The sequence below is a fragment of the Mobula hypostoma genome, chromosome 11, assembly GCF_963921235.1.
Source record: "Mobula hypostoma chromosome 11, sMobHyp1.1, whole genome shotgun sequence".
NCBI classification, from domain to species: domain Eukaryota; kingdom Metazoa; phylum Chordata; class Chondrichthyes; order Myliobatiformes; family Myliobatidae; genus Mobula; species Mobula hypostoma.
Window position 1 is genome coordinate 83,249,808 of NC_086107.1, and position 24,015 is coordinate 83,273,822.

Sequence of the window (24,015 nt, forward strand, 5' to 3'; positions counted from 1 at the left end):
ACCCTCTCTCCCCTACACCCCTCTCCTTTACCCCTCTCTGTGGCTCTATCCGTACCCTACATCCCTCCCTGTTTCTGACCCCCTCCCCCACACCCCTCTCTGCCCTACACCCCCTCTGTCTCTGTGACCCTCCTCTCTCCTACACCCTCCTTGTCTGTGTGACCCACGCTCTCCCCGCTCCCCTCACCACCCTCCTCCTACACTCCTCTGTCACTCTCTGCTACACTCCCCTTCTCACTCATGCCCTTCCACTCCTAACCCCCTTTCTGTGCCTCACCTTCACTCCCCCATCCCCATGACCTGCACCATATTTCTTACCTTTCCCCACCCCATGTGAACCCCTCCCTCCTGAACACCCAGCACCTCTCCCTGTTACTCTCCCGTCTTTTCCACTGCTCCCAGTTGCTGACACCACTTCTTTATCCCTCCCCCTCTCTCAGTCACTTCCTTTCCTACTCACTCCCTGCCTCCCCTACCCCTAAACTGTGATCTGCAAAATATCAACACACCCTCCCTGTCTTTGTGACACCTCAATCCCACTGAACCCTCCTCCCCTACACCTCCTACACTCATCTCCATCTCCATGTCCCATCTGCCCTACGCCCTACCCTTCTCGTTCACCCCTACCTCCCTCCCTCCCCTATACTACTCCATATCTGTGACTCACTCCCCCCTACACACTCTCTGTTGCAGTCTTTATTCCTTACACCCCTCCCATATCCTTCACACCCTTTATGACCTACACCCCTCCCGTCTCGTTACCCTTCCCTCCCCTACACTCCTCCCCGTCTCTTTCACCCCATTTCTCCCTTTCTGTCTCTATAAATCCCCTGTGTCCCCTACACCCATGCCTGTCTCTGTGAACCCCTCCCTCCCCTGCAGCCCCCCATCTCTGTGAACCCCTCCCACTGCTACAGCTCTCTGTCACCATAACAAACTTCCTCCCCTGCATCCCACTACTTCTCTGTGTCCCCTACCCTCCTCTACATGCTGTCCTTTGACAATGACACCCTCCCTCCTCTATACCACTCCTTTTCTCCAAGGCCCCATGCCCTCCTTGACACCTCTCCCCATCTCTCTGGCTCCCTCTATTGACTACACATCTCCCCTTATCTCCTACACCCCTCCTCTGCCCTCCGACATCCCTCCTGTCTCTTTCAATCCCTTCGGTTCCCTACACCCCTCACTGTCTCTGACCCCACCTCCCCTACATCCCTCCCCCTCTCTTGACTACACATCCTGTCTCCAACACACCTCCCCCACCCTCCTCCTACATCCCTCTGTCACTCTCTCCATCTGCTACAACGCACACTGCTCATTCATGCCCTTCCACGCCTAACCCCCTCCTTTTCTGTCTCACCTTCACCCCTACTTCACCACCCTCGTCTCCGTGACTCCCACCACACCTTAACACACTCCCTGTCTCTGTGAAGCCATCCCACTGCTATAACCATCCTTCCACTACACCCCTCCCCATCTCCATGTCCCCCTCTCCCTCATTCCCTCCCCCTCTCATTCAAGCCCTCCCCATCTCCATTACCCCCTCTCCCTCATTCCCTCCCCCTCTCGTTCAAGCCCTCCCCATCTCCATGTCCCCTCTCTCCCTCAGTCCCTCCCGGTCTCGTTCAACCCCTCCACATCTCCATGTCCCCTCTCTCCCTCAGTCCCTCCCCATCTCATTCAACCCCTCCCCATCTCCATGTCCCCTCTCTCCCTCAGTCCCTCCCTGTCTCGTTCAACCCCTTCCCCTTCACCCATCCCCATCCCTATGTCCCCTCTCTCCGTCACTCCCTCCATGTCTCGTTCAACCCCTTCCCCTTCGCCTCTCCCCATCTCCATGTCCCCTCTCTCTCTCACTCCCTCCCCATCTTGTTCAACCCCTCCCCATCTCCATGTTCCCTCTCTCCGTCAGTCCCTCCCCGTCTCATTCAACCCCTCCCAATCTCAATGTCTCCTCTCTCCCTCCCTCCCACCCCGTCTCGTTCAACCCCTCCCCATCTCCATGTCCACTCTCTCCCACCCCGTCTCGTTCAACCCCTCCACATCTCCATGTCCCCTCTCTCCCTCAGTCCCTCCCTGTCTCATTCAACCCCTTCCTCTTCACCCCTCCCCATCTAAATGCCCCCTCTCTCCCACCCCATCTCATTCAACCCCTTCCCCTTCACCACTCCCCATTTCCATGTCCCCTCACTCCCACCCTGTCTCGTTCAACCCCTCCCCATCTCCATGTCCCTCTCTCCCTCACTCCCACCCCGTCTCGTTCAACCCCTCCACATCTCCATGTTCCCCCTCTCCCTCTCCCCCACTCCCTCGTTCAACCCCTTCCCCTTCACCCGTTCCCATCCCCATGTCCCCTCTTTCCTCTGTCCCACCCCATCTCGTTCAACCCCTTCCCCTTCACCCCTCCCCATCCCCATGTCCCCTCTCTCCCTCTCTGTCTCTCTCCCACCCCGTCTCGTTCAACCCCTCCACATATAAATGTCCCCTCTCTCCCTCAGTCCCTCCCTGTCTCGTTCAACCCCTTTCCCCCTCCCTATCACCATGTCCCCTCTCTTACTCATTCCCTCCCCGTCTCATTCAACCCCTCCCCATCTCCACGTCCCCTGTCTCCCTCTCTTCCACCTGTGCTCGTTCAACCCCTTCCCCTTCACCCCTCCCCATCTAAATGTCCCCTCTCTCCCTCACTCCCTCCCTGTCTTGTTCAACCCCTTCCCCTTCACCCCTACCTATCGCCATGTCCCCTCTCTCCTTCATTCCCTCCCCGTCTCGGTCAACCCTTCCCTATCTCCATGTCCTCTCTCTCCCTCTCTCCCACCCAGTCTCGTTCAACCCCTTCCCCTTCAACCCTCCCCATCTCCATGTCCCTTCTCTCCCTCAGTCCCACCCCATCTCGTTCAGCTCCTCCCTATCTCCATGTCCCCTCTCTCCCTCTCTCCCACCCCATCTTGTTCAACCCTTCCCCATCTCCATGTCCCCTCTCTCCCTCCCCGTCTCATTCAACCCCTTCCCCTTCACCCCTCCCCTTCTCCATGTCCCCTCTCTCCCTCTCTGTCTCTCTCCCACCCTGTATCGTTCAACCCTTCCCCATCTCCACGTTCTGTCTCCCTCTCTCCCACCTTGTCTCGTTCAACCCCTTGCCCTTCAGCCCTCCCCATCTAAATGTCCCCTCTCTCCCTCCCTCCCAGCCCATCTCATTCAACCCCTTCCCTTTCACCCCTCCCCATCTAAATGTCCCCTCTGTCCCTCACTCCCACCCCGTCTCTTTCAACCCCTCCCCATCTCCATGTCCCCCCTCTCCCTCTCTCCCACCCAGTCTCGTTCAACCCCTTCTCCTTCACCACTCTCCATCTCCATGTCCCTTCTCTCCCACCCCATCTCATTCAACCGCTCCCGATCTTCATGTCCCCTCTCTCCCTCTCTGTCTCGTTCAACCCCTTCCCCTTCACCCCTCCCCATCAATGTGTTCCCTCTCTCCCTCATTCCCTCCCCGTCTCGTTCAACCCCTTCCCACCTCCCCATCTCTGTGTCCCTTCTCTCCCTCATTCCCTCCCCGTCTCGTTCAACCCCTTCTCCTTCACCCCTTCCCATTTCCATTTTCCCTTAATCCCTCCCCATCTTATTCAACCACTCTCCCCTTCCCCTTCAACCCTCCCCATCTCCATGTCCCCTCTCTCCCCCATGGACACCCATCTCATTCAACCGTCTCCCCTACACCCCTATCCATTTCAATAACCCTCTCCCTCCCCCACACCTATCCCCATCTTTGACTCCCACCCTCCCCGTCCTGTTTGCCCCTCTCCTACACTCCTCCCCATCTCTGTGACCCTCACTCCTGTTTGCCCCTCCCCTACACTCCTCCCCATCTCTGTGACCCTCTCCATTCCCTACACCCCTCCATGTCTCTGGGACCCTCGCCCTCCCCTACACCTGTCACTGTCTTCATGACCCTCTTGCACCCCTATACTCCCATGTCCATGACGCCTTCCCTCCCCGTCTCTATGACGTAGATGTGTATTTAATCACAGTTCTGTGTGAACAGCATGGGTCACTCGGACGGAAGGAAGTTTCTGTGGTTTCTTGTTAAAGTGATTCTGATGTTCACGAGACCTATTAATTATGTAAAGTTGACCAGCTCACTTCTGAAAGCTGGCAGGTGCTTTGCAGCGGACATAGCAAGCCGCAACGATTACTTCGGGAAGGAACTGATGGTAGAGCGGAGGGAGTTTCACCCTCTGGCTGACCCCAGGAGTGTGTGATGGGACAGTGTGGAGGGAGATTCACTCTGTGTCTGACCCTGGGAGTGTGTGATGGGACGGTGTGGAGGGAGATTCACTCTGTGTCTGACCCTGGGAGTGTGTGATGGGACGGTGTGGAGGGAGATTCACTCTGTGTCTGACCCCGGGAGTGTGTGATGGGCTGGTTTGGAGGGAGATTCACTCTGTGTCTGACCATGGAGTGAGTGATGGGCTGGTTTGGAGGGAGATTCACTCATGGTGTGTGTTAGAGGATCAGGTGTAGGGGGCCTCATTCTGTGTACCACCCTGGGAGACGGATGTTAGCAGCTGTACCGTGGCTGAGGTTTTTGCGAGACCTACTCTTGCAGATGCCGGAAGTGGCTTTCAGAGGCAAGACGTGTGGAGGAAGTTTATCTCGAGTGTAGAGATTTTTAAGCGCCAGCATCTTCCAGCCCCCACGTTCTCCCCCTCCTCACCGGACTGATCGATCTCCCTTCCTCCCACCAGAGTTCTCAATTCGGCTGCGTCTACCCTCCTAGGTCTTCTGGGAGAAGGAGCACGGCCGAGCATCTCTGTCTGGGACCCTGAGGTATGGCTGTTTTCTTTGTTCAAGGTAACGTGGGGGAGGGGAGGCAGAATCGGGTGCTCTGTGCAGCCACCCCTCCCTCATCTCTTGGGGTCCCGCGTGTTCACGAAGGGATTCTGGATGGGTCATGGAGGTGGAGAGCAGAGCAAGGGAGAGAGAAGGGCATCACAGAGACTGGAGGATATGGACGAAAGAGAGAAATGGTCACGGAAATGGAGAGGGGTGCAGGGGAGAGGCAAGGTCACCGAGACTGAGAAGGGTGCAGGTGTGGGAGGGTAGAACTATCAATTACCGGTGGATGTTGTGGCGGGGTTGGTGTGCAGGATTAAATGTAACGGGGCTGGTCAGTGGTGGGTGCATGCAATTGGGAAGCTGGCAGTTTGGCGGAACCAGTCGCCATTCTCTCTTCAACTCGACACCACTCTCTCCCCCTCTCTCTCCCACTCTCCCCAACTCTGTCCCCTTTCTCCCCCACTCTCTCCCCTCTCTCCCCCACTCCCTCCCCCTCTCTCCCCCACTCCCTCCCCTCCCTCCCCAACTCTCCCCAATCTCTCCCCCAATCTCTCCCCCTCTCTCTCCCACTCTCCCCCTCTCTCCCCCACTCTCCCCTCTCTCCCCCACTCTCCCCCACTCTCTCCCCTCTCCCCCACTCCCTCCCCAACTCTCCCCCACTCTCCTCCACTCTCCCCCCCACTCTCTCCCCTTCCGATCCCCTCACCTCCCCACTCTCCCCCACTCCCTCCCCTCCCTCCCCAACTCTCTCCCCTCTCTCCACCCTCTCCCCTCCCTCCCCTCCCTCCCCAACTCTCTCCCCTCTCTCCCCTCTCTCCACTCCCTCCCCTCTCTCCCCTCTCTCCCCTCCCTCCCCTCCCTCCCCTCTCTCCCCAACTCTCCCCACTCTCTCCCCTCTCTCCCCCACTCTCTCCCCTCTCTCCCCCACTCTCCCCCCTCTCTCCCCCACTCCCTCCCCTCCCTCCCCACCCTCTCCTCCCTCCCCAACTCTCCCCCTACTCTCCCCCACTCTCCCCCACTCCCTCCCCTCCCTCCCCTCCCTCCCCAACTCTCTCCCCTCTCTCCCCAACTCTCTCCACTCTCTCCACTCTCTCCCCTCTCTCCCCCACTCTCCCCAACTCTCCCCACTCTCTCCCACTCTCTCCCCTCTCTCCCCCTCTCCCACTCTCCCCCACTCTCCCCTCTCTCCCCCTCTCCCCCACTTTCTCCTCCACTCCCCCCTCTCCCCCACTCCCTCCTCTCCTCCCCTCTCTCCTCCCCTCTCTCCCCCCTCCCTCCCCAACTCCCTGTCCTCTCTCCCCCACTCTCTCCCCTCCCCTCCCTCTCCTCTCTCCCCTCCCCTCCCCTCCCTCTCCTCTCTCCCCCACTCTTTCTCCCTCGGATCCCCTTCTCTTCCCTTTTCCTTCCCCTCTCCCTTTCACCTTCTCCCCCTCCTTTCCCCTTCTCTCCCTCAACCCTCCCTTCCTCCACCACTCTGCCCCTCCCTGATCCCCATCCCACCTCTACTCCCCTTCCCTTCCTTTTCCTCTCCTCCTCTCTCCACCCTCTCCCCTTCCCACTCTCCTTTACCTCATCTCTGCCACTCTCTCTACGTCTTTCTTCCCCTCTCCACTCACCACCTCAACCCCTCTATCTACCTATCTCTCTTTCACTTTTATCTATATATTTCTATCCCTGTCACAAACAAGAGACAATCTGCAGATGCTGGAAATCTGAGCCACACACACAGAATGCTGGAGGAACTCAGCAGCCCAGGCAGTATCTGTGGAGAAGAGTACAGTCAACGGTTCGGGCTGAGACCCTTTGGCAGGACCTGTCCCTGTCTCCGTCTGTCTCCCTCTCCCCGTGTCTTGGTCTGGCCGTCCATCTGTCCCACTGCCCTGCTCTATCTCTGCCTCACCTTTGCTCTATTTCTCCCTCCCCCTGCCCCTCCCTGCCTCCTTCCCCACTCTATCTCCCTCTGTCTTTCTCTTTCTGTCTGTCTCTCTGTCACTCTCTTTCTCCCTGTCTTTCTCTCTCTACTTCTGTCTATCTCCTCACTGCCTCTGTCCCTGTCTGACCTGCTCTCTGTCTTCCTTTCCTTGTCTCCCTGTGTCTCTCTCTGTCTCACCCTGTCTCCCTCCCTCTCTGTCTGGTGGTCTCTGTCTCTCCCTCACTGCCTCCGCCTATTTCCCTCTCTGCTTCTCCATTTCTCACTGCCTAACCCTCCCCTCTCCTCTCTACATTACTTTCTCCCCCTCCCCCCTCCCTTACCCCCTCACTGCCTCTCTCTCCCTCCCTGCCTCTCTCTCTCACTCTACTTTCCCCTGTCTCTTTCTCTCCCTCACTGCCTCTGTTTCTCTCTGCCACACTCTCGGTATCAAACTCTCTCTCTCCTTGGCTCACTCATCCTGTGTTTCCCTCTTTCCCTTCCTCTTTCTCACAATATGCCTACCTCAGTCCCTCTCTCCCTGACTCACACTCTATCCCTCCCTGTCCCCCCTTCTCTCTCCCTCCCTGCCCCTCTCTCTCTCCCTCCCTCCCTGCCCTCTCTCTCTCTCTCCCTCCCTGCCCCCCCCTCTCTCTCTCCCTCCCTCCCTGCCCCCCTCTCTCTCTCTCCCACCCTCCCTGCCCCCCTCTCTCTCCCTCCCTGCACCTCTCTCCCTCCCTCCCTGCCCCTCTCTCTCTCCCTCCCTCCCTGCCCCTCTCTCTCCCTCCCTCCCTCCCTGCCCCTCTCTCTCTCCCTCCCTGGACCTCTCTCTCTCCCTCCCTCCCTCCCTGCCCCTCTCTCTCTCCCTCCCTCCCTGCCCCACTCTCTCTCCCTCCCTCCCTCCCTCCCTGCACCTCTCTCTCTCCCTCCCTGCACCTCCCTCTCTCTCTCCCTCCCTGCCCCTCTCTCCCTCCCTGCCCCTCTCTCTCCCTCCCTGCCCCTCTCTCTCCCTCCCTGCCCCTCCCTCTCTCTCTCCCTCCCTGCCCCTCTCTCTCTCCCTCCCTCCCTGCCCCTCTCTCCCTCCCTCCCTGCCCCTCTCTCTCTCCCTCTCTCTCTCCCTCCCTGCCCCTCTCTCCCTCCCTCCCTGCCCCTCTCTTTCTCCCTCCCTGCCCCTCCCTCCCTCTCTCCCTCCCTGCCCCTCTCTCCCTCCCTGCCCCTCTCTCCCTCTCTCCCTCCCCCTCTCTCTCTCCCTCCCTGCCCCTCCCTCTCTCTCTCCCTCCCTGCCCCTCTCTCTCTCCCTCCCTCCCTGCCCCTCTCCCTCTCCCTCTCTCTCTCCCTCCCTGCCCCTCTCTCCCTCCCTCCCTCCCTGCCCCTCTCTCTCTCCCTCCCTGCCCCTCCCTCCTTCTCTCCCTCCCTCCCCTCTCTCTCTCCCTCCCTGCCCCTCCCTCTCTCTCTCCCTCCCTGTCGCTCTCTCTCTCCCTCCCTGCCCCTCCCTCTCTCTCTCCCTCCCTGCCCCTCTCTCTCTCCCAGCCCCTCTCATTCTCCCTCCCTGCCCCTCTCTCTCCCTCCCTCCCTGCCCCTCTCTCTCCCTCCCTCCCTGCCCCTCTCTCTCCCTCCCTCCCTGCCCCTCTCTCTCTCTCCCTCCCTGCCCCTCTCTCTCTCTCTCCCAGCCCCTCTCATTCTCCCCTGCTTCTGTCCAACCCCATGCCTCTCTCTCTCTCTCCCAGTGTCACTCTCTCCCGGCCACCCTCGCTCTGGTCAGGGCTTTCTCTCACGTTCTCGCTCTTCCCCAGCTTATCTCACCTTCTCTCCCTGTCCCTCTATCTCTCCCCCACATCTCCCTGCATCCCTCCACCCTCTCTGTCTCTGTCTCTCTCTTCTCTCTCTAACTCTCCTTCTCCCTGCCCAGTCACCCTCTCTCTGTCCATCCACCCCCCCCCCTGCCCCCTCACCACCTCCTGTCTCTCTTCTATCTCTAACTCTCCCTCTGCCTGTCCAGCCACTCTGTGTCTGACCCCGGGAGTGTGTGATGGGACAGTGTGGAGGGAGATTCACTCTGTGCCTGACCCCGGGAGTGTGTGATGGGACGGTGTGGAGGGAGTTTCACTCTGTGTCTGACCCCGGGAGTGTGTGATGGGACGGTGTGGAGGGAGATTCACTCTGTGTCTGACTCCGGGAGTGTGTGATGGGACAGTGTGGAGGGAGATTCACTCTGTGTCTGACCCCGGGAGTGTGTGATGGGACGGTGTGGAGGGAGATTCACTCTGTGTTTGACCCCGGGAGTGTGTGATGGGACAGTGTGGAGGGAGATTCACTCTGGTTGCAGTATTGTGCGATAGGATGTGGATATCTACTGATGTCATTTTGTTCCTATACAGATGGAGGTGGTTGACACTGTCTCCTTTTTCTGGGCTTTATCTTTCTGTGTCCCTTTCTGGATTATCGCTTTTCTCTGCATCCGATGTCGGGAAGGGGCACCCAGTAAGTACCAGAAACCTTAGTTGTTCTGCACTTTGGGAAGGGGTGGGATCCTTCCTCCCTCTCTCTTTTGTCATTTCCCCTCCTCCTCCATCTCTCCCCTCCTCCCTCTCTCCCTCTCTCCCTCTCTCCCCCTCATCCCTCTCCCACCTTCTCCTCCTTTCCCTCTCTCCCCCTCTCTCCCCCTCTCTCCTCCCCCTCCCCCCCTCTCTCCTCCCCCTCCCCCCCTCTCTCCTCCCCCTCCCCCTCCCCCTCTCTCCCTCTCCCCCTCCCCCTCCCCCTCTCTCCCCCTCCCCCTCTCTCCCTCTCCCCCTCTCTCCCCCTCTCTCCTCCCCCTCCCCCCTCTCTCCTCCCCCTCCCCCTCCCCCTCTCTCCCCCTCCCCCTCTCTCCCTCTCCCCCTCTCTCCCTCTCCCCCTCTCCCCCTCTCCTCTCCCCCTCTCCCCCTCTCCCCCTCTCCCCCTCTCTCCCTCTCCCCCGCCCCCTCCCCCTCTCCCTCTCCCCCAGCCCTCCTCCCTCTCTCCTATCCCTCGGTCTCTCTGTCTAGCCCCCATCATCACCTCCCCCAATCTTGCTGCCCCTCTCTCTTCCCGCCAGGCTCCACTGTTTATCTCTAACCATGGCTGCTCTCTCTCCCCTCCCACAGCACGGATCCCCGCTGCCTTTGATGATTACATCGAGACCAAGTAAGTGTTGTAGGGAGAGGGAGGGACTTGGGGGGGAAAGGAGAGCAAAGAGAGAGGGAGTATTGGAGGGAAGCAAAGGAAGAGAAACAGGGAGGGAGGGAGAGGTGGGTGAGGAGTGGCCTGCAAAGGAGGTAGGGAGGAGTTAGAGTGAGGGGCTTCAAGGAGGTTTGGAGGGTGGGGGGAGGAGGGAGGGAGATAATGTAAGGTCAAAGGAAGGAGAGGTGAGGAGGAAATGAGGGAGAGTTGGAGGGAGGGAGGTAGGGAATGAAGATATGAGGGAGAGTTGGAGCAAGAGAGGGATAGAGGGAGGGTTGTAGGGAGAGTTGGAGGGTGGGATGGAGGCGAGAGTGAGAGTTGGAGGGGAGGGGTAGGGATGAGTGGTGGAGGGTGTGATGTAGATAATGTTAGAGAGGCACAGGAGAGTGTTGGAGGGATGAGGGAAGAGAGGGTTGAGGATGCAGAGAGAGAGGAGTCAAGGGAGTGGAGTGAATCGGTGGGAGAGAGGGTGAGAAGGGTAAGGGAAGTGTGAATGGGAATGAGGATCAATGGAGGAGGTAGAGGAAGTGAGAAGGAAGAGGTAGGAGGGATGGAAAGTCGGTGTGTGACCTAGGGAATAGGAGGGGGGATGGAGGGAGGGAGTATGGGAGTCACTTAGGGAGAGGGAGAGAGGGAGGGTTAAGCAAAAGGGACAAGGGGTTGGAGAGGAGGGGTGAGGGAGGGGTGAGGGAGGGAGGAGGATCAGAAGTGGACTGAGGGAGAGGGATGGAGGGAGAGAGGAGAGAGAGAGTAAGAGATAGGAGCAGAATTAAGCCATGCAGCCTGTCAAATCAGCTCCACCATTCCATCACGGCTGATTTATTTTCCCTCTCAATCCCCGTTCTTCTGCCTTCTCCCCATAACCTTTGACACTCTGACTAATCAAGAACCTATCAGCCTCCGCTTTAAACTTGGCCTCCGATGCCATCTGTGGCAATGAACTCCACAAATTCACCACCCTCTGGCTGGAGACAATCCCTCCACATCTCTGTTCTTAATGGACGTTCCTCCATTCTGAAGTTGTGCCCTCTGGTCCTAGACTACCCTACTATAGGAAACATCTTCTCCACATCCGCTCTGCCAGACCTTTCAATATTCAATAGCTTTCAGTGAGATCCCCCTCATTTTTCTAAACTCCAGTGAGTACAGGGTCAATGCTGCTCACACATTAACCCTTTCATTACCGCGATCGTTTTCTTCAACCTCCTCTGGAAACTCTCCAATGCCGGCACGATAGGGGGCCCAAAATTGCTCACAATACTCCAAGTGTGGTCTGACTAATGCCTTATAAAACCTCACATCCTTGTTTTTATATTCTAGTTCTCTCAAAATGAATACTAATGTTGCATTTGCCTTTCTCACCGCCGTCTCATCCTTTTGGGAGTCCTGCATGAGGACTCTCATGTCACTTTGCACTGCTGACCTTTTGAATTTTCTCCCCATTTAGAGAACAGTCTACCAAAGTGCATGACATCACACTTCCCTCCACTGTATTCCTTCTGCCACTTCTTTGCCCAATTTTCTAATCTGCCCAAGTCCTTCTGCAGACTCCCTGCTTCCTTGATTCTACCTGTACAGCCACCTATCTTCATGTCATCCACAAACTTTGCCAAAAAGCCATCAATTCTGTAATCCAGGTCATTGAGATATAACACAAAAAGAAGAGGTCCCAACACAGACCCCTGTGGAACACCAGTAGTCACAGGCAGCCAACCAGAAAAGGCTCCCTTTATTCCCACTCTTTGCCTCCTGCCAGTCAACCAGTCTGGTTGGTAGAACAAGGCGAGTGGGGAGGAGGGACAGAGATGGTGGGAAGGATATAGTGCTGGTGGGAGTGAGGCAGAAACACATAGGAAGGGAGAGTGGAGGGAGATAGGAAGATGGAATGAAGGATGAGGGAGGGACCGAGACAGCGGGGGGGAATGGGTGGGCATGCGGAGATGGAAGGTCCTGGAGGAGCGTCCATAACTCGGAGATAGAGGCCGGCGTGACAGTTTGTCCACCAACAGATGGTTATAAATTGATTTTTTTTTATCCCACTGTACGTTCAGACCCGGTGGACAGGCCCCCAACAACTCCAGCTTCACTGTCATCCGTCAACCCCAATGTAAGTAAACTTCAGATCCTCTGAATCGTTCTGTCACACACTCTTGAGATGCGCTACAAAGTGCATCTCCCGTCACCATGTCCCATCACATGCTCCCGATGTCAGACACAAAGTGAGCCTCCCTCAACACCGTTGCATCATGCGCTCCTGGGGTCAGACACAGAGTGAATCTCCCTCCACACTGTCCCATCACACACTCACAGGGTCAGACACAGAGTGAATCTCCCTCCACACCATCCCATCACACATTCCCAGGGTCAGACACAGAGAGAATTTCCCTCTACACCATCCTGTCACACACTCTCAGGATCAGACACAGGGTGAAGCTCCCTCCACACCAACCCATTGCACACTACTGGTGGTCCGATACAGGATGAAGCTCCCTCCACACCGTCTCGCCACACACTCCCAGGGTCAGACAGAGCGAGGTTCCCTCTGTGTATGTATGACCCAATATAAATATGATTTGAAGTTAAGGAGCAATATCTTCTTTTTTCAGATCAGACTTCGGTGATCCCAAATTTGTTAATGACGTAAGTTGGAAGTTTGCAGAAAAACTTGGTTGCCCTGTAGCTGTCTGTCTTGACAATAAGTGTTACTGACCCTCACTCTCCTGTTCTCCACAGCCTGATCTCACATCTCCCCCTCGCCCTCCTCTATCCGCTTCCTGCCTTGATGTTGTCGAGTGGCTGATGTATCAGTAAGTTTTACTGACTTTCTGTCTCTCTCCTGCTCTCCACAGCCCACAGCCAAACAGTCGGAGAAGCTCACTCCTTGATATGAAGGAATCAGACTCAGGTAGGGTGGTTGAGGAGGAGGGAGGGTGTTGGGCAAGGTGAGTGAGCCGATGGAGGGAGAAGGTGGTTGGGAAAAAGGACACAGTCCTTTTTGCTCTCTCCGACCCCACCTCTACCCCTGGTGTCTCCCCTATTTCTGCCAACCCCTTGAATCCCCTGTCTCACCCCCCCGTCTCTTCCCTGTTAACCCCCACCGGTCTCCCCACCATCTCTCACCCCCATCCCCCCCACTCCCATCTCCCCCCCAGTGTCTTTCCCTCCCTGTCTCTGCCACTGGTGTCTACCTGTCTCCCCTCCCCCATCCCCCCCAGTTTCTCCCCCCACCCCCAGTCTGCCCCCCATCTCCACCCTCCCCATCTCGCCCCACCTCCCCCTGCCTCAGTCATGTATTAATTCTGTTTTTCCTTCCAGAGTTGGACCCCAATTATGAAAACACAGTACTTAAAGGTAAATGAGGAAAAGTGAAGTGTATGGTTGGGTCGAGGGAGTTAGGGGAGGGTTCATGAGGTTTCCTCTTCCTTTGTCATCCCCTTCTCCTCTCAACGCACTCCACCTCCCGCCCCCACTCTCACCTTAAGACCTTAAGAGACGGGAGCAGAATTAGGCCATTTGGCCCGAGTCTGCTCTGCTATTCCATCATGGCTGATCCATTTTACGTCTCAACCCTATCCTTCTGCCTTCTCCTCCACATCCCTTCATGCTCTGACCAAACATGAATCTATCAACCTCTGCTTTAAATACCTCCAATGACCTAGCCTCCACAGTCATCTGCGGCAATGAATTCCACAGATTTACCACCTCTGGCTAAAGAAATTCCTCCTCATCACCATTCTCGAATAGACACCCCTCCCTCTATTCTGAGGCTGTGCCCTCTGGTCCTGGACTGCCCCCCCCCATTCACTCTGTCTGGCCTATCAGCATTGTATATATTTCAATGAGATCCCCTCCTCATTCTTCTAAATCCCTGCGAGTACAGGCCCAGAGCCATCAAATGCTCCTGATATGATAAGCCATTCAATCCTGGAATCGTTTTTGCGAATCTCTGTTGAGTCCTCCCCAATGTCAGCACATCCTTTACTAGACTTGGGGCCCAAAACTGCTCACAGTACTCCAAGTGAGGCCTCATCCATGCTTTATAAAGCCAAAACATTACATCCTTACTTTCATATTCTAGTCCTCTTGAAATGAATGCCACCATTGCATTTGCCTTGCTCACCACCGACTCAACCTGCAAATTAACCCGTAGGAATCCTGCACAAGGACTCCCAAGTTTGCACCTCAAAGTTTTAATTTTCTCTCCATTTAGAAAATGGTCAACCCTTTCATTTCTTCTACCAAAGTGCATAACCATACACTTCCCGACACAGTATTCCATCTGCCGCTTCTTTGCTGATTCTCTCAATCTGTCTAAGTCCTTCTGCAGCCTTCCTGCTGCCTCAGCTCTATCAGCCCCTCCACCTATCTTTGCATTGTCCACAACTTTGGCAACAAAACCATCAATTCCATCATCCAAGTCATTGACATGTAAGGTAAGAAGAAGCGGCCCCAGCCAGACTCCAGAACACCAGTAGTCACCATCAGTCAACCAGAAAAGGCCCCCTTTATTCCCACTGCCAACCACCCAATCCTCTATCCACGGTAGTGTCTTTTCTGTAATTCGATGGATAGCAGCCTCACGTGCAGCACCTTGTCAGAGGCCTTCTGAAGATGCATGTACACAACATCCACTGATTCTCTTTTGACTATCCTACTTGTAATTTCTTCAAAGAATTCCAACAGATTTGTCAGGCAAGATTTTCCCTTAAGGAAACCATGCTGACTTCAGCCTGTTTTATCACGTGCCTCCAAGTCCCCCAAAACCTCATGCTTAACAACGTCTTCCCAAGCACTGCGGTCAGTCTAACTGGCCTATGGTTTCCTTTCTTCTGTCTCTCTCCCTTCCTGAAGAGTAGAGTGACATTTGCAATTATCCAGCCCTCCAGAACCATGCCAGAATCCAGCGGTCCCCAACCACCGGGCCGCAGAGCATGCGCTACCGGGCCGCGAGTAAACGATATGGTTTGGCAATATGAGTCAGCTGCACCTTTCCTCATTCCCTGTCACGCCCACTGTTGAGCTTGAACGCACGCGAGGTCATTACGCATGCGTCATCTGTGTCGGCGCGGGAAGGAGATCAATTCCTTGAGCTTGCAAATGATGGCGGGATGAAAAGTATGTTTGACATAACATCTCTGCCGGCATTCCGGATCACAGTCAAGGCTAAATATCCTGAGATAGCCATGAAAGCACTGAAAACGTTGCTTCCATTTCCAACATATCTCTGCAATAAATGCAATGAAAACTACATTGCGGAATAGACTGGACATAAGGAACCCCCTTTGAGTATCACTGTCTCCCATCGCTCCTCAATAGGACCGTCTTGTTGCAGGAAAACAAGCCCAGGGTTCCCACTGATTCAGCGATATTGGTGTGTTGCAATGATTTTATATGTTCATACGGGGAAAATATATGCCGTGTGTTTAATATCCAAACATTACTTAAAATGTTATGGTGCTATTGACTGATAAGTGACTTATATAACCGTATAACAATTACAGCATGGAAACAGGCGATCTCTGCCCTTCTAGTCCGTGCCGAATGCTACTCTCACCTAGTCCCACAGACCTGCACTCAGCCCATAACCCTCCATTCCTTTCCTGTCCATATACCTGTCGAATTTTTCTTTAAATGATAATATCGAACCTGCCTCTACCACTTCTACTGGAAGTTCGTTCAACACTTACTCCAAGCTCCCCTGCCCTCCCCTGATAATTGACTTATCACTATATTCATGCGAGGACAATATGCGCTGTGTGTTTAATATTAAATTCGTTAGATAAACCCTTTTAGAAACGAAATTGAGTGTATTAGCCCCTTATTACCAATATTCCGGTCGTGATTAACACCCCCCCCCGAACAGAATCGCCAAAAAAGATTTACAGAGAATAATATCGGCAGGTACACTCATGCGCAGGTTACGCATGCGCACTGATGCCTGCGCAAGGCTTCATGGTCATTGTAGTCTCTCAGGGGTAAACACAACGTATTTTTTGACTGCTACTCTTGTCTGTTGGCAACCCTACCGCCGCCCCCCCCCCCCCACCCGGGTCGGCCGGTCCGCAAGAACATTGTCAATATTAAACCGGTCCGCAGCGCAAAAAAGGTTGGGGACCCCTGCCATAATCTATTGATTCTTGAAAGATCATTACTAATGTCCCCACAATCTCATCACCCATCTCTTTCAGAATCCTGAAATAATAGTCCATCTGGTCCAGGTGACCTATCTACCTTCAGACTTTATAGCTTTCCAAACACCTTCTCGTTGATAATAGCAATTCTACACACTTCTCACCCCTGATATTTGGAACTTCTGGCACACTACCAGTATGTTCCACAGTGAAAAGTGATGCAAAATACTTATTCAGTTTGTCCACCATTTCCTTGTGCCCTATTATCACCTTTCCAGCATCATTTCCAGTGGTCCAATATCTATATTTGCCTCTCTTTTAGTCTTTATGTATCTGAAAAAACTTGTGGTATCCTTTTTGATATTATTGGCTAACTTGCCTTCATATTTCATCTTTTCACTCCTTATATTTATTTTAGTTGTCTTTTAAAAACTTGTCAATCATCTAACTTCCCACCAATGTTTGCTCTATTTTATGCCCTCCCTTTTGATTTTATGTTGGCTTCTCAGCCACGGCTGTGTCATCCTGTCTTTAGAAATACTAATTCTTCTTTGGGATCTATCCTGTGCCTTCCAATTTGCTCCCATGAAATCCCAGCATTCTGCACTGTCGTCATCCCTGCTAGTATCCCCTTCCAATCAACTTTGGTCAGCTCCTCTTTTATGTCTCTGTAATTGCCAGTGTAATGCTGACACATCTGACTTTACCTTCTTCCTCTGAAATTGCAGGGTGAATTTGATCATATTATGATAACATTTCCTTTACCTTAAGCTTCCTAATTGAATCTGGTTCATTACACAACAGCCAATCCAGAATAGCTGTGTGCTCAACCACAAGATGCTCTAAAAAGCCATCTTGTAAGCATCCTACAAATTCCCTCTCTTGGGATCCAGCACCAGCCTAATTTTCCCAATCTACCTGCCTATTGACAACCCCCATGACCATCGCAACATTGCACTTTTTACATGCCTTTTCTATCTCCAGCTGTAATTTGTAATCCTGATCCTAAATATAACTTCCAACAAGATCTTTTTACTCCTTCAGTTTCTTAACCCAACACATAATGATTCTATATCTTCCAATCTATATCTCCTCTTTCTGTGGATTTGATTTCATTTCTTCCCAACAGAGCTACGCCACCCCCTCTGCCTCCCTGCCTGTCCTTCTGATACATTGTGCATCCTAGGATGTTAAGCTCCCAGCTATAATCTTCTTTCAACTGTGACTCAGTGATGCCCACAACATCATAGCTGCCAATCTCTAACTGCACTGCAAGATCATCTCCCTTAATCTATATACTGCCAGTGTTCAGATATAACACTTCCAGTCCTGTCTTCGTCACCCTTTTTGATTTCGTCAGCCTATTATCCTCCAACTCATCCCACTGACTGCAATTTTGCCCTATCATCTTCCTGCCCTTCCTCACAGGCTCACTACACACTGCATCTAGTCGTATACCAACTGCCCCATCCTCAATCTTCGCAAGGATATTGGTCCCCTTTAGGTTCAGGTGTAACTTGTGTATAGGTCATATTTTTTCCCGGAAGAAATACCATTGATCCATAAATCTGAAATCCTGCCCCCACCGCACTAATTCTTCAGCCACATATTCATTAGCCAAATCATCCCATTCTTACCCTCATTGGCAAGTGGCACAGACAGCAATCCAGAGATTACTACCCTGGAGGTCCTGCTTTGCAGCTTTCTACCTAACTCCCCAACAACGCTCTTCAGGACCTCCTCCCTCTTCCTACCTATGTCATTGATGCCAATATGCACCAAGGCTTCTGGCTGCCTTTAGAATGCTGAGAACAAGATCCGAGATGTCTCTGATCCTGACACCCAGGAGGCAACATACCACCCGGGTGTGTCTATCGCGTCCACAGATCTCCTGTCTCCTCCTGAAACTGTGGAATCGAAACCCCTATTGCTACGACACTCCGCTTCTGCCTCCGTCCCTTTTGATCCTCGGTGTGAGTGACCCAGTTGCTGTAGCTTCTTTCTGGTGGGACCCCCCCCCCCACAGTCACAGTATGGGTGTGCACTGGCTCACTCCCCTTTCCTCTCCTGATACTCAGGTATCAGCCGCCTGCGACTTAGGGGTGACTACCTCTCCCCCTCCCCCACTCTTTCCCTCTGTCCCACTCTCCCGCTCTGCCACTCTCTTGTGCTCCCCTACACTCGCCCTCCTCTTCTCTACTATCCACCTCCCCGATTCTCACTCTCCCCCTCCCCAACTCTCACTCTCTCCATACCCGATTCTCATTCTCTCCATCCCCGACTCTCACACGACACCACTCTCCCCCTCAGTCCCCAACTCTCACAATACACCACTCTTTCCCTCATCCTTTCTCCTCCTCCCCCACCCTCTGCCCTTGACCACTTTCTCTCCCTCTCTCTCACTTTCCCTCTTCCATCACTCTCCCTCGCCATCCCTCCCTCACACCCTCACTGTAACACTCGCCCTCTCACTCTCTCCGCTCCCTCACAGTCCAACCTTGTCTCTCTTGTACCACAGGTAGCAGTGATGAGGAGGAGCCCAAGAATGACACCAATTATATGTAAGTTCAGAGCGAGCTTCACCCTGTGTCTGACTCTGGGAGTGTGTGATGGGACGGTGTGGAGGGAGCTTCACTCTGTGTCTGACCCCGGGAGTGTGGGACGGGATGGTATGGAGGGAGCTTCACTCTGTGTCTGACCCCGGGAGTGTGGGACGGGATGGTATGGAGGGAGCTTCACTCTGTGTCTGACCCCGGGAGTGTGTGATGGGATGGTGTGGAGGGAGCTTCACCCTGTGTCTGACTCTGGGAGTGTGTGAAGGGACGGTGTGGAGGGAGATTCACTCTGTGTCTGACCCCGGGAGTGTGTGATGGGACGGTGTGGAGGGAGCTTCACTCTGTGTCTGACCCAGGGAGTGTGTGATGGGACGGTGTGGAGGGAGCTTCACTCTGTGTCTGACCCTGGGAGTGTGTGATGGGACGGTGTGGAGGGAGCTTCACTCTGTGTCTGACCCAGGGAGTGTGTGATGGGACGGTGTGGAGGGAGCTTCACTCTGTGTCTGACCCAGGGAGTGTGTGATGGGACGGTGTGGAGGGAGTTTCACCCTGTGGCTGACCCTCTCTCCCTGTTGAACAGAGAAGTTATTCCTGATAGTGTTCCTTCGTCGAAGATGTCTCCTCAAAGCTCCCGAAGGTCCCGAGATAATCGGACTAGCAGTGGTGAGTTGCCAAATAGTGTTAGAGTTCTCCTTCCCTCTTTGTTTCACTTCTCCCTCAGTGCTCCCTCCTTTCCTCCTCACCTCCCCTCTTCTTCCTCTCCCTCCTCTGAGAAGGTGGGAGATGGGACAGAGGAGGCAACACATTGTTACTGGAAGAGGAGGAAAGGAGAGGTTGAGGGTTGGAGAGAAGGGAAGGGGGAAAGAGAGAGTGAATAAGGGTTGGAGGGGACAGAGGGGGAAAGCGAAGGATGGAGGGAAGGGGAAGAATGAGGGACGGAAGGCAATAGGGAGGGTGAAGGATGGAGTGGGAGTGGGAGTGAGGGACAGAGGTGGAGGAAGAGGTTGAAGGAAGGAGGGAGGGGAGAATGTGGGAGGGACAGAGTGGAGGGTGAGAGTGAGGAATGGAGGGGGTGGGTGAGAGTGATGAACAGAGAAGGAATAGTGATGGATGGAGTGGAAGGGAAAGTAGGAGGGAGAGAGTGATGTATGAAGAGGAGGAGGGGAAGGGAGTTTGTGGGAGAGAGATGGAATAGCTGAATGGACTGAGGGAAGAGAGAATTTGAGGATGTAAGTCGACGAATGAGAAGGCCATGGAGGGTGTGATGGGAATGGTGATTGAGGGAGGATGAAGGAGTGGGAGGGAGGGAACGTTGGGAGTGATTGAGAAGTGATGAGGGTGAGAGGAAGATGGGAGAGATGAGAAGGCAAGGAGGTCAGTGGGAGTTGCTGGTCCTGTTGGGGAGGGTCGGTTGTTTCCAAATGGTCTAGACAGGAAGGAGATGGTCAGGGGTTCGGGAGTTTCTGAATTGATGGGGCTAGCACTGCACAGACGGGCCGATGGGTCTTCCTCTCACTGGTTGCTGTCTTTCCGACAGGCACCATTGGCGAGGACTATGAAAACCTCAAGGACGACGGCCAAGGTAAAGGGAAGAGCTGGAAACATTTAGTCCCAGGTTTTGTTCAAGGCCTATGGAATGGGGAATAAGATGAGGAAGGCAAGAGTGTGTGGGAGCCATTGGATTTCTCTCCCTCTTGAACATAAGGAAAGGAGAAATCTGTCTTCCTCCTGGGAGGTTTTACAGGGGTTTGGGTGGTAGGTCTGGATCTGCAGAAGTACCTCCAAGCCTGCTTTTCCCTGTACCCCACCAGTTCCTGAAACCTCAGCCTCACCTTCCCCTCTCTCCTGGCTCCTAGTGCTCGATGGAACAGGAAAGTGACCCATGTCCTGACAAGCATCTTTAGGTGAGGATCAATGTGTGGTAGATGTCATACATGGAAATTTCGACAAGGTCCTAGAACATGGAACATCTGCTGTCAAACATAGAACAGAACAGCACAGGAAAAGCCCTTTATGTAGTGTCAAACACTAATTAAATTCATTAAAAGACTAAGAAAACGTCCCTTCTGCCTACACAATCCCCTCATCCATCCATTTTCTGCACACCCAAGTGGGCTATCTAAGAGTCTCTTAAACACCCCTGTTGTACCTGCCTCCACCACCCCCGCGAGAGCATTCTAGGCACCCACCACATTTTTAAACTTTCTGTTTCTCACCTTAACTGCATGCCCTCAACCCTGGGTAAAAGATACAGTCTGTCTACTTCATCTGTGCTTCTTATAATCTTAGAAACCTCTACCAGATCTCCCCTCAGCCTCCACTGCTCCAGCGAAAACAACCCAAGTTGGTCCAGCAAGTCTTCAAAGTTCATACCCTCTAATCCAGACAACATCCTGGTGAACCACTTCTGTATCCTCTCCAAAGCTCCCACCCACTTCCTCTATGCGGTGACCAGAACTGAATGCAATACTCCAGATGTGGCCTGACCAGAGTTTTATAAAGCTGCAGTGTAACCTCCCGACTTCTGAACTCAGTTCCTCAACTATTAAACTATTCTCTACACCTCCTTTACCAGTTGAGCTGTGTGGCCACATTCAGGGAGTCGTGGACTTGGATTCCAAGATCCCTTTGTACATTGCAGACAATGAAGATGGTTACGGGGATTTATAGGGGAATTTTTAACGGCTGAGTAATAGCAAATGGAGTTTAATTCGGGTTAGTGCAAAGTTTTGGGAAGAGAACTGACTATAGGACTTCCACCAGCAGGGCCCGGGGGGATGTTGTAGAACAGAGAGATCTGGAGTACAGCGACGTGATTCCCTGAGGGTGGGCTCACGTGTAGACGGGGAAGTGAAAAAGGTGTCTGGCATGCTGGTCTTTGTCAGTCAGTGCACTTAGTACAGGAGTTGGGATGTTGGAGAGGCCACACTTGGAGTATTGTGTTCAGTTTTGGTCGCCCTGCTGTAGGAGACCTGCCGTTAAGCTGGAAAGAGTGCAGAAGAGATTTATGAGACCATAAGCTATAGGAGCAGAATTAGGCCATTTGGCCCATCGAGCCTGCTCCACCATGTTATCATGGCTGATTTATTTTCCCTCTCAGCCCCAGTCTCCTGCCTTCTCCTTGTATCCCTTCATGCCCTAGTCAGTCAAGAATCTATCAGCCTCTGCCTTAAATATACGTAAAGATCTGGCCTCCACAGCTGCCTGTGGCAACGAATTCCACAGATTCACCACTCTCTGACAAAAGAAATTCCTCTTCATCTCCATTCTAAAAGGATGCCCCTTTATTCTGAGGCTGAGTTCTCTGTCTTAGACACTCCCACATCATCTCTATATCTGTTCCATCAAAGCCTCTCACCATTCGATAGGTTTCAATGAGGCCACTCCTCAATCTTCTGATTTCCAGTGAATACAGGCCCAGAGCCATCAGACGCTCTTCAGATGACAAGTCATTCAATCCTGGAATCATTTTTGTGAACTTCCTTTGAACTCTCTCCGGTTTCAGCACATTCTTTCTAAGAGAAGGGGCCCAAAGCTGCTCACAGTACTCTAGGTCAGGCCTCACCAGTGTTTTATAAAGCCTCAACATTACATCCTTGCTTTTATATTCCAGCCCTCTTGAAATGAATACTGTACTAACATTGCATGTGCCTTCCTCACCACAGACTCAACCTACAAATTAATGTTTAGGGAATCCTGCACGAAGACTCCCAACTCCCTTAGCACCTCAGATTTTTGAATTTTCTCTCCAAAGTGCATGACCATACTCTTCCTGACACTGTATTCCATCTGCCATTGCTTTATCTGTTCTTCTAATCTGTCTAAATCCTTCTGTAGCCTTTCTACTTCCACCTATTTTCGTATGGTCCGCAAACTTTGCAACAAAGCCATCAATTTTGTCATCCAAATCAGTGATATACAATGTTAAAAGAAATGGTCCCAACACAGACCCCTGTGGAACACCACTAGTCACCAGCAGCCAACCAGAAAAGGCTCCCTCTATTCCCACTCTTTGCCTCCTGCCAATCAGCCACTAATTTATCCATGCTAGTATCTTTTCTGTAATACCATTGCTCTTAACGTGTTAAGCAGCCTCATATGTGGCACCTTGTCAAAGGCCTTCTGAAAATCCAAGTACACAACATCAACTGATTCCCCTTTCTTTAACCTGCTTGTTATTTCCTTAAAGAATTCCAACAGATTTGTCAGGCAAGATTTTCCCTTGAGGAAACCCTGCAGTCTACTTTATCATGTGTCTCCAAGTGCCCCAAAACTCTGTGCCTTCTGAATTGCTTCCAGAAATTGCAGCCATTGCCACTCTGCAGGCATCCTTGCTAGTGTTCTTTTCCAATCAATTCTGGCCAGCTCCTCTCTCACGCCTCTGTATTTCCCATAGCTCCACTGTAATACTGATACATCTGACTTTCGCTTCTTCTCAAATTTCAGGGTGAAGTCGATCATGTTATGATCACTTACCCCTAAAGGTTCTTTTACCTTAAGTTCTCCAATCAATTCCAGTTCTTTATCATAACACTCAATCCAGAGTAAGTGATCCCCTAGTGGGCTCAACCACGAGCTGCTCTAAAACTTATCTTGTAGGTATTCAATAAATTCCCCTTACTGGGATCCAGCACCAACCTCATTTTCCCAATCTAATTGAATATTGAAATCTCCCATGAATATTGTAACATTGCCCTTTTGGCATGCATTTTCTATCTCCCGTTGTTATTTTATACAACATCCTTACTACTGTTTGGGGGTCCATATACAAGTCCCATCAGGGTCTTTTTACCCTTGCAGATCCTTAGCTCTATCTGCAATGATTTAACACATTCCAACCCTATGTCACCTCTCTCTAATATTTTGATTTCATTTTTTACCAGCAGAGCAATGCTGCCCTCTGCCTTCCTGCCTGACCTTTTGATATATTGTAATGTGTATCCCAACTGTAATCTTCTTTCAGCTATGATTCAGTGATGCTTACAGCACCATACATGTCAATCTGTAACTGTGCTACAAGTTCATCTACCCTTTTCCGTATACTGCACACATTCAAATACAACACCTTCAGTCCTGTTTTACCCTTTTTGATTTTGCCCAGATTTCACGTTGCAGTTTATCCTGTTGACTCCAGTTTTGCCCTCTCATCAGCCTCTCCTCACTACACATCGCCTTGGTCTGTAAACCAGCTGCCTGCTCTTCAGCACTATCAGTGTAAGATTCATGAGGATGTCACCGGGACCCACGGGCCTGAGTTGGTTATAGAGAGAGAGGCTGTGCATGTTGTGACTTTATCCCTTAGAATGTGAGAGACTGAGGGGTGATCTCATGGAGGTGTATCAATCTGTGAGGGACACAGATAGGGTGAATGCACACAGGGTTGGGGAAT

At 52.9% G+C, this 24,015-nt stretch overlaps 1 protein-coding gene across 2 annotated transcripts in view; it reads left to right on the forward strand.

The window, feature by feature from the left end:
• Nucleotides 1–4,631: 4,631 nt before the first annotated feature.
• Nucleotides 4,632–24,015, forward strand: part of LOC134354332 (uncharacterized) — a 32,503-nt gene continuing 13,119 nt past the window's right edge. The window contains exons 1-10 of one of the 2 annotated variants that reach the window (XM_063063264.1): nucleotides 4,632–4,824; nucleotides 9,121–9,223; nucleotides 9,865–9,904; nucleotides 11,983–12,047; nucleotides 12,547–12,580; nucleotides 12,790–12,845; nucleotides 13,256–13,291; nucleotides 18,590–18,632; nucleotides 19,207–19,289; nucleotides 20,164–20,208. In XM_063063264.1, coding sequence (XP_062919334.1) covers nucleotides 9,121–9,223; nucleotides 9,865–9,904; nucleotides 11,983–12,047; nucleotides 12,547–12,580; nucleotides 12,790–12,845; nucleotides 13,256–13,291; nucleotides 18,590–18,632; nucleotides 19,207–19,289; nucleotides 20,164–20,208 — 505 coding nt within the window. In that variant the 5' untranslated portion in view covers nucleotides 4,632–4,824. The remainder of the gene's footprint in view (nucleotides 4,825–9,120; nucleotides 9,224–9,864; nucleotides 9,905–11,982; nucleotides 12,048–12,546; nucleotides 12,581–12,789; nucleotides 12,846–13,255; nucleotides 13,292–18,589; nucleotides 18,633–19,206; nucleotides 19,290–20,163; nucleotides 20,209–24,015) is intronic. The other variant, XM_063063265.1, reaches the window with a different exon arrangement.